This window comes from the organism of the source record quoted next, unplaced genomic scaffold, assembly GCF_019419815.1.
Source record: "Pyrus x bretschneideri cultivar Hongxiangsu unplaced genomic scaffold, Pyrus_bretschneideri_v1 Contig28, whole genome shotgun sequence".
Taxonomy (NCBI): Eukaryota; Viridiplantae; Streptophyta; class Magnoliopsida; order Rosales; family Rosaceae; genus Pyrus; species Pyrus x bretschneideri.
In genome coordinates this window covers 614,937-625,099 of record NW_025999590.1, presented here as the reverse complement: position 1 = coordinate 625,099, position 10,163 = coordinate 614,937, and the positions used below count along the sequence as shown (strand labels likewise).

The 10,163-nt window shown below is 33.2% G+C and overlaps 1 protein-coding gene across 1 annotated transcript; it reads right to left on the bottom strand.

Annotated features, from left to right (window-relative positions):
* Positions 1 to 2,256: 2,256 nt before the first annotated feature.
* On the bottom strand, positions 2,257 to 4,832 carry LOC103929658 (1-aminocyclopropane-1-carboxylate synthase 8-like). The gene is made up of 4 exons (XM_009338884.2): positions 4,585 to 4,832; positions 4,046 to 4,177; positions 3,729 to 3,889; positions 2,257 to 3,432 (listed from the first exon to the last, which is right to left on the bottom strand). Exons 1-4 carry the CDS (start codon positions 4,723 to 4,725, stop codon positions 2,484 to 2,486), a joined length of 1,383 nt encoding a protein of 460 aa, XP_009337159.2. The 5' UTR covers positions 4,726 to 4,832; the 3' UTR covers positions 2,257 to 2,483.
* Positions 4,833 to 10,163: the final 5,331 nt, after the last annotated feature.

Sequence of the window (10,163 nt, the reverse complement as noted above, 5' to 3'; positions counted from 1 at the left end):
TTTATTCAGTGAATCACTCTGTAAAAGTAAAACATGCAAATTCACTGAATCTATTTACCACAAAATAACTTGTTTTGGAAACCTCGAAATTGCACTTTGTAGACAAAGCTCCAATTAGGACAAAATTAAAAGACAATTGTTCCAATTTCGTTTTTCATGGATTAAGAGAATAGGGTTACAAAGCAGATAAATGGGTACCAATTTTCTTTTGTTCCGAGCATTAGCTATTTTAATTGGTTCATTTCAGTTTAGTACTAGTTAATCTGAATCTCTCATGATAATTTGTGTTCAACAGACCATATCCTCATGTGGATTTTTTTACTCGACAGAGTGGATGCAAATTCATGAACCTGTATGTTAGCTATTTCGTTGTCGTATTCTTGCACTATTTGTTTAATATCTAAAAAAAATTCATATCACTGTATTGTCGTGCCCGTACTCCGTATGCATGCAACACCGGTTAATTAGACTCTAATTTCCACCGAGGCTAGTTGATAGGATTTTTTACCACATGCAAAAGTAGGGATAAAAATATTTAAAAATACTTGCAAGAGTACAAGGTTATCGAAGTATAACAGCTCAAGCAAGATTGTTTTCCATAGGGATTGAATGAATAATTTGTAATTAAATCAACTCTTAATTAATTATTAAAACAGATTTTATCAAATATTTGAGATTTATGAATTTGAAGAGATTAAATTAACAATAAAAGAAATTTGAAAGTTTGGAAACAGTAGCAGCAAAGAAGAAAAATGTTTTTTAAATTAAAATCAATTTCGAGAAATTCTAAAGTTTAGCCATCACCGTTACAATCTTATGCAACTCTATTATTTACTTATGAATTTCCACATACATGTTTTGAAGGTTAGGTTTTCCTAATGCATATTTTCCTCATGATGTTCAAGCGAAACATATATCTAACATGCAACCCGTCTACGATGTTCAGATCAAAAATAAACATGTAAGACTCATTAAGTTTTGTGAAAACCCTTTGAAAAACCATGCAACCTTTAAGATTGTGATGTTCGTCTTAATTGAACTAACAATTACTAATCGCAAGAAGCCATCTTCAATTTCAGGATGATGTTCCAACATAAATTGCATCAAATTACTTGTCTAAAAACCCTAATGGTCGTGAATCACTAAGACAATTAGATAGTTTAATCGCGGTGATTATAATTCAAATAAAGCATGCATCCATGCATAAACAAATTAATAAAATCAGATATTCATGCTAAGGCTCATGACTTCGCCCTAGCAAAAGGACTAGTTACGAACTTACAAACAATCATAATAAAAACTAAAGAAAATATATTAGCTAGAAAAATGATTGAAAACACCTTATAGGTAAAAAGTCTGAAGTTCTCCAAAATAATGTGTCTTTTCCCAATGTTGCGTCCCCCAAACCTAATGGCTAAAAAGCCTTATTTATACTACTCCAAATTAAAACCCTCATATAAAAAGTTTTCTAAAAACTAGGAAATAAAATAATAAAAGGATAACTATGAATTACATTCGTATTCTGACTAGGAAATCTGCCCAGCATAGAAATAGCCACGTTTTTAGACCTTTAGAATTCCAAAACAGGCCCAAAACAACCAGAATTAAAGATTAGGACCTCCTCTTTAAGTTGCAAGAAGAGCCCAAGTCCAAAATCCTTCATCTTCTAGCCCTAAAGTCGCAAATAAGCTCTGCAACCCAATCTGCCAGCACTGCATGCTGACATAAATTAATTCGCCACAATCAGATGCTTAGGGATAAAATTATGAAATTTTGATGCAACCTTCTTGACAGATTCACGAACCCGCTTCAATTGGAATCACTCAAAAATTCCACCGTTTGAATACTTTATGCTCAAAACAAGTTTGCATGTCCTATATTAAAAATACATAACAAAACATCAAAATCTCATCAAAATAAAATATACCAAAAGTAAAGAATAATATATAGTATAAAATCGGCCCATCACTAGTGAATGGAAGTTGCTGGAAATGCTAAGGGTTTAGAGTTTAGGGAAAATTGTTTTGCATGTATTCGAAGATGCCTTCAAGCAATACAGTGACAAGTTCAATTACTTATACTTCAATACATACCAAAACAAATTGTATGACTAATGACTGGGGTGTTTTTCGGCTGGAATATGACCGGCAAGGCTTTCTTTGTCCAATCGAGCGACAACATCCATCGGGCCTAGGTAAGCCCAAAACAGAGGGTTTTTCTAAGGAAAAAGTACAGTATTCATCTCACATATGTATATGCGCACACGAGACCACAACATTTTTATTTTGTTACAATAATATATGCCATGGACCATCATTCTTACTGGTAAAAATTACCACACAAAATACAATGAATGAATAAATACAATAATTAACTAACATTTTATGGTGATGAAAACATAATCTGCAAGCATCACCCGATTATCTCTACCTTAATCAGCAAAACAAATAAATTCAATATGTCACACAGGATTAGGTAATTAATTAACGGCCTGGTTCACGCTCATATGAAGCCAATTGGAAAACCCACTTGTTCTTTAACCACCTGGATTTAGACAGTCCTGTTTGCTGAGGAACGAGGGTGGATTCAACGAGGGCCTTGATACGTTGCATTGCAACCATTAGGGTTTCTTCTGACATGTTTGCAAAGCACATTCTGAACCAACCGGGTTCAGAGCAATGGCAAGAAGAACCGGGAGAGATATTCAATCCGAATTCACAAACCACTTTCTTCCAAAGCTTCTTTTCAGCTTCAAAAGTGTTGGACTCCAAAAGGTGCCTCATGTCCACCCAGCAAAACAACCCAGCATTGCTTTCCAAACACCTAATACCTGCACCTTTGAGCCCACAAACAAGCATCTCCTTCCTTCTTTTAAGCCTTTTTTGATTCTCCTCCATGTAGTTGGCGGTAAATTTCTTGTCTTTGAGCATTTGGGAAAGCGTGTACTGAGTTTGTGCAGAGACAAGTCCGAAGCTTGACATCTTTGTAGCTGCGGACACAACGGCTTGATTGTTGGAGTAAATCATGCCTACTCGAAAACCTGGCAGCCCCAGATCCTTAGAGAGGCTGTACACAATGTGACAACGATTCCATACTTCGGCATCTTCTAGGTTTCTCTCAGTTAGAGCTTCTGCAATGCTTACGAAACTTGGGGAGTTGAAGACGGTGCCCGAGTATATTTCGTCGCTTATTATGTGTATTTCTTTTTCAATGGCAAAGTCTATGAGGTGATTGAGTTCAAGCCGAGTCATTGTTGTGCCTAAAGGGTTTGAAGGATTTGTGGCCAATACTCCTTTAACTTTTAGGTTGAATTTTTGGGCTTGTTGGTAGGCTTCTTCCAATGCAGTCTCAGTGATTTTGTATCCATTTGCACTTGTGCATTTTATTGGAACAATTTCAACTTCGGTACGCCACTTCAGATCTCTATCAAACCTGCCAAAAAGAAGTGATCAACAACAATAGTTGAGTTATATTGTCAAACAAAATATAAGTACTAATTAAGAATTATATGTGGGGGAAAATCATTGTATGCACCGATTATTTATGCGTGCGAAACTCACATATATCCGTCAGATTGATCACTATTGTGTGGTGAGTTTTACATGCATGCATGTCGTGAGAGAAAAGTTTATATGTAACTGTGCATACAAAAGTCCTCGAGAATAATTAGGAAGAACAATACGTTTGGATGTAAACATAATGTAGCGCACAAAGATTATGATCAATACCCTGGGTAGTATGGAATCGGGAGGAGGAAGGCCTCGCCACGATCAGCAAGGCAAAACATAAGAGTCTCGTTGGCAGAAGTTGAACCGGCGGTGAGCACAAGCTTGTTAGGATCAAATTTTACTTTGTTTCCTCTCATGCTTGCCATGAAATCTACCATCTCCTGTATATACAAGTGCGTATTAGTTCAGAAAATATATATATTCGTATACTTACATACACACATAAGTATATACATGTGTATATATATATATATATATATATATATATCCACGATCAAAAAATTTCTAAATGTTTACATTTAGAAGTAATTACGTACATTCTTGAAAGCAGGGAAGCCGTTGTAGTCTTGAAAGAGAGCCAACTCTTTGAAAACAGATTCTCCATTTCTTTTCAACTCCAGTGCATCGGGATTGCTTGCAAGCCATGACTCAATAAGGTCAAATGAAAGCTGCAAAGGGTAGGTACATATTAATAAGCTTGTCACCGGAAGTAGAGACCAAAGCATGTACAAAATATTAACACTAAACTAATTGTAAAAATTAATTAAAAATTATATAAACAGGTATAAGACCATGCACACGTACGCAAAATCACCAACCAACTTAGAGATTGTCACTTTGAACAACGATGGACCATCTAATTGATTACATTATTATTTCTTATCATGATAGCTTGAGGCTTGACCGCGCCATGAGATCTTTTCAAAATATTTTGTGACAAAGTAAGTTAGGTAGGATTTAGTATCTCTTTCTTTTCGTTACATTAGAGAGTTTCGAACCTTGGACTTAAATCAACTAATCCCGATGGACTTTAGTAGTGATAATAGATTAAATTTTCATGATGACTGATTCTCACCTGATTTTCTGCAAGTCCCATCTGAATGATACCATTTGGATTTTGAACTTGATCATAAGGGTTCTTCTCGTATTCCTGCCATCCCAAGAAGTAGGATGAGTCTTGGCCATGCGAGTCACAACTTGCTTTCTTTGACAACATTTTCAGTTCAACCAAGCTAGCTGGCCTCTGATTAAGTACTTGTGAAATGACAAGAACCTTTTCTTAAAAAGCTTTGAGAGTGAGAGAGAGAGAGAGAGAGAGAGAGAGAGAGAGAGAGAGTAGAGAAGTTGGTCGACTTGGTCCGTAAGGAAGGAGGGTTTGCTCTGTGGAAAATAGAGCGCTGCATGCATATAAATAGGGAGCCTCAAGAGGCTCAGGATACAGGAGGGAACAAACGGGAAAGACACTAGTCCGACACTATGAATAATGAACTGACGGTGATGATTCTTTGACCAGTGTTTACATATTATATACATATTTTTAGATGATAATAATATACAAAATTGTTATTGGCACTCCAAAAATCTCATTCTACACTCCAAACTTTCTATATTTTGAAAGAAAAATACACTTGTGAGGAGTGTAGAATGAGATTTTTGAAATGCCAATAACATTTCTCATAATATAAAACAATTATAATTAGTAATCATACTATAAGTACTAGCATTTTTTGTTAATTAGGTATAATTATAAGTACAAGTCGCTTTATGGATATTGACATTATTATTAAAATTTTGCACGTACGTAATGATATCCACTTATAATTAATTTGTGTATACAACAGCTCCAGCTAAGTGTTAATGTGTCATTTAGAAGTGCTGCTTCCGAGATATAGGCATAGATTCTTATATTATACTAGGGTTTGGTACCGAATCATAATTTCGGGCTTAAAAAAAGTATATAAAATGCACAAGTATTTTCTGTCAAATTAAAACTGCAAAATTTTAATTTTGTAAATTTAATTATCTAATTTACTGTTTCATCCCATATATACCTGAGCATTATAAAATTTTCGTACACTTGCACCCGTAAATATAACATATACAAAATTGTTACAAATCCATCTTATTTAAACGCAAACTAAAATTCTTATCCATCTTTTTGTTAATTATTTCTTTATTTTTTTTTGAACAAGTATTTCATTTTTATTTTTAAGAAAAGTAGAAGAAGATGGGAGATCAAGAAAAATAGCTCATACTAATACATATTCATGCAGCTAAATTACATACAAATGAAGAGAATAATGACTACGCATAAATGGTACCTTTTGCTGCAATTTTTTACATATTGTTTAATTAATTAAATAATATATTTTTAGTTGTTGTTATAGGTGGATAGGGTTATTGGGAGAAATTTTTCATTGTGATTAGAATACGAGTGACACATTATGTGTTTTTATATAAGTAGTGAAAATTTTTATATTTTAAGTTATTAACATTTTAACACACATATCTTATAATTTGTATTATAACATATGGTATATTACTCGTGTTCTCATCACAAAAATCTCTGGGATTATTGGATGTCCAAGAGAGAAGGCACTCAACTCCGACTTCCAGTGAAGCACCGACACGCTACCGTCATCTCTTTTGGTCTGAAAGCGAACATCCCTCTATTTTCAATTACCAATGTCTTTTGCGTCATCGGCTTCTAGTTAACCAAGTTTTTTAGTTTTCAATTTCATAATATACAATCAAGTGTCTTATGGTAGGGATATGTAACCACGTTAAGTTTTGCGGTAGGAGTAAAGTTATGTTTTCAGTTTATACATTCAAAGTTCGTTAAAACAGAAAATATTGCTTGAAATGCAAGATAAATAAGCTAGCTAAATTTTGAATTGTTTACTAACTAAATGAGCAAAATGTTGTAGTAATTCTTGGATATGCTTTTATACTTCAAACTAAATTGCACGAGGGGGGGATTCGAACTCAAATTTGCAATGTTGTGTTGTTTCAAAAACATACTATTTAAATCAATGGCTTATTTATATTTCTTATGAGCAAGATTTGTCTTTTTGGAGTGATAATAAGTATGATTCCATTTTTTTATTAAACTCAAATATCTCCCAAAGATGCAGATGTATGTTTACTGGCTATAATAATGTATGTTACTTTACATCTGAGTTGAATTATCTTATTATAAATCTGAATAGTGTAAAATATCAAATAACATAACTAGCCCTAGAAATTTATGAAAGTAGTGTAGAATATCAAATAACATAATAAAAAAAAAAAATTGTCACGCCCCATGTTACATATAAGTCGGTTTGGTATTTCGTAACCTAGAAAAAGAAAATTGATATATTTGCATGATTGCACCTTTGGAGAAGAGGTTGTGAAATATTACTGTTATTTACAGTGTCCTAAGTAGTTGTAGTCAATCATGGAACCCATGAAGTCTATTCTACTTCTGCAGACCCTCAAATCTGGTAACCCAATTTGGGAACATTTGGGAATTGCTTGTGAGTTCCTCTTTGTTTTCATTTCTCAGAGAGATAGAGAGCACTCTGCAAAGCTTGACATATGATGCCATGCCAGCCACCCCCACGATCAATATTTTCTCCATACAGCGATTCTATCCAAAGGTTAGCACAACCTATCTAGGTGGTCCATAGGTGCACAAATGCTAGAGAAAAGTTTCTGGTTGTGGGCTGTTGCCACGTGTTGGGTTTTCAATTCGGACCTCGGGTGGTCCATGGTCACCTCCTTATTGCCGATCTTGTTGTCTACTTGTCTTGTTGATGAGAATTGAGAATCTCACTAGAAAGTGTGTAGGGTTCGGAAATGGGCTATCAGTATCATGGTCAAATCCAAATGATATATGGGTCCTAGCTTATGGAACATGTTTATTGTAACGTGATATTTAGTCTAATAATGTATCATTGTGTATAAAAAAATTCAAATGACAATGCTTATTAAATTGGGTTTAGTCTAATAAATTTATTTCATATAAGTTGTTCACCTTAGTCACTTAGCCATTTTCGATTGCCTTCTCCCTTCTCAGTTTTAAAGCATTATCTCTCACCTTAAAAATCTCGTGAAGTTAAATTTCTTGTATAATAAATACTTTTTCAATCAATCGCATCGGTATTTTTTTTGTGTGTGTGCATAAAATCAGCCCCACACTTATTGGACTATATAACTGATTAAGTTAACGATAGTATCAGAGTTAGTGTTAATTGGTAACGAATCTTTGACCCTTCTCGGAAACTCCGACACCCATTTAAAAAAAAATACGACTTGCCTTGTATTCTGGATGAGTTTCTGAGAACCAACTGAAGTCTTATCCCATATCTCAACTAAACACTACTAATTAATTTATTTATTTATAGAGCTAGCTAGCTGCCACTGCTTTTGCTTATTCGTTTTAAGGATTGACTTGTATAGCTATTGGTAATGATCATAGAGATTCAAATTCACACGTGCCCGATCCTTCATTAGGAAATCTATTTATTCTTACATTTGCATGATTTCATTTCATCAATCGTCTGTCAATTTTTATGTTCTATTTCTGATACTGGTGATTATACAATGGTGGTTAAGGAGATTGAAATGTCTCTGTAAGTCTTTCCGACCTCTAGAATGGGAAACTGATGTAACGAAACCATCAACTGGTCCCTTTTCAAAAAAAAAAAAAAAAAAAAAAAAAAACAACAACAACAACAACACAAAACAATCTGTTAACATCTTAATGTTAAGTGACTTCCTTACAATAAGATGCTAATTATTTTCCTCTTTTTAAACAATAGCACTTCCTTTGTTCAAAAAAAAAAAAAAAAAAAAAAAAAAAAAAAAAAACCATAGCACTTCCACTCTTCGACTAGTTAGTCTCGTAATTGAATCAACCAAGGGAGGAGATGAACTAGCGAATTAGGAGCAAAAACCAAGTGAATTACTTTATTTGGATCTGTTTTTAGCTATATTTCAACCTTTTCTCCGATGGCTTTTGTTTTAACCTAAATATTTAAGTGCAAATTTAATTTTGACTTGCAGAAAAGTTATACGTCTGATTTTCCGAACACTAATACAACAAAAAGCAGCAGATTAGCTAGATTGATTATTTAAAACAAGTGATTAAAGGGCAGTGACGGAAAGGGGTTGGTGTGTGGTTTATTTTCCATCCAATTAAGCTTGTTTTGTTTAGCATCATCACACGCGTTATAGAGTGATGTACAGCTCAATTGCAAGATTTGTTCTTGATTCTGCAATTATTTTCCACATTCCGTCTTAGCAAAATAATCTAAAACTACAACTCGTGAGTTTAATATTTATATTTTATTTAAATTGACCACACACCTAAAAAAAAAAAAAAAAAATTAATTATTCATCTAAGAAATTAATTTAATTTTTGAAATAGTAACCATCATGCTGAGCTGCCTGAAAACGAACTAGATAGTGATGAATTAACGCGGTTTTGTAAAATGCCAAAAACCCAGTTTCTGCTGGATGAGACCTTGGGAAGTTGATTGTACTTGAATTTTATTTATATTTCTAATTTCTTCAGAAGTGCGTTTTTATCTTGTTTTTCTTGAGAGGCCAAAGTCGTGCTCTCACTTCGCACGACATGGATATGAGTTTGTCTTTGACTACTTGAGAGATTTTTTTTCAATGTGCAATTTACTTTAATTTAGTAATTTAGTTATTTAATACAATTATCATCTCAACGACTAAATGGTGATTGTATAAAATATAGATATTCATATAATTACATCTGATTGTTAGATAGTGATTGAATTATAATTAACGCATTAGTGGCGTAGTTAGGATTTTCAAATAATGAGGTCATAATATCAACCAAAAAGCTTCACTGAATGGCCTTCAAGCACCTACTAGGCACTTATCAATATATACTGAAAGTTTATGCCTAACATATATCAACAACTACTATTACTTGTAGATTCTTGTCCAGGGTTGATGCAGGATACTATGAAGTAATGTTGAAGATTGTTAATGCTTTTCAATTGAAGTATTTCATACAAGAAAAAAGAAAAGGAAGACAAATATGATAGAAGAAAATAGAAGTAGGAAGAGAATGTTATAATTTAGTTTGCCTTAACTGTTTATAAATTCATATACAATAGGGTGAATTTCCAATTTAGTCCTTGAATTATCACCTGAGTGAAAATTAGATCCCTAAACTATCTTTTTTTCTTCAGAAAAATCAGTCTTTAAATTATAAAAATCTACCAATTACATCCCAATATTAGATTCGAAGCTACTATATTCAATTTTTCTTTAATTTAAGTCACGTTACTTGCATATGATACACATTGGATAGTAGATTGGTAATTTTCCATAAAGAAATAGTGTATAAAGTTAACTTTGGAGGGTAAATTAGACGTTATGTTCACAACTCATATTAAATGTTAAGGGTTTATAGGCGAGAAAATAACGTTATTATACTCTAAAGCGTGTCAAGTGACTTAAGTTGATGAAAAATTGGATAAAATAGTTTTGAATATAACAGTATGGATGAAATTAGCAAATTTTAATGACTTTAGGGACTTATTTTACCAAAAAAAATAATTCAGAGACCTAATTTTCACTGAGATGATAGTTCAAGGACTAAATCGATACTTTACCCTATACTATATAGTA

What these genes read in the sequence shown, in the direction of transcription:
- LOC103929658 (XM_009338884.2), bottom strand. Translation starts at nt 4,725, where the DNA reads ATGTTGTCAAAGAAAGCAAGTTGTGACTCGCATGGCCAAGACTCATCC. An exon ending in TGGGACTTGCAGAAAATCAG is followed by an intron (nt 4,178 to 4,584) that starts GTGAGAATCAGT and finishes TACCCTTTGCAG; the next exon opens with CTTTCATTTGACCTTATTGA. An exon ending in CCGATTCCATACTACCCAGG is followed by an intron (nt 3,433 to 3,728) that starts GTATTGATCATA and finishes TCTTTTTGGCAG; the next exon opens with GTTTGATAGAGATCTGAAGT.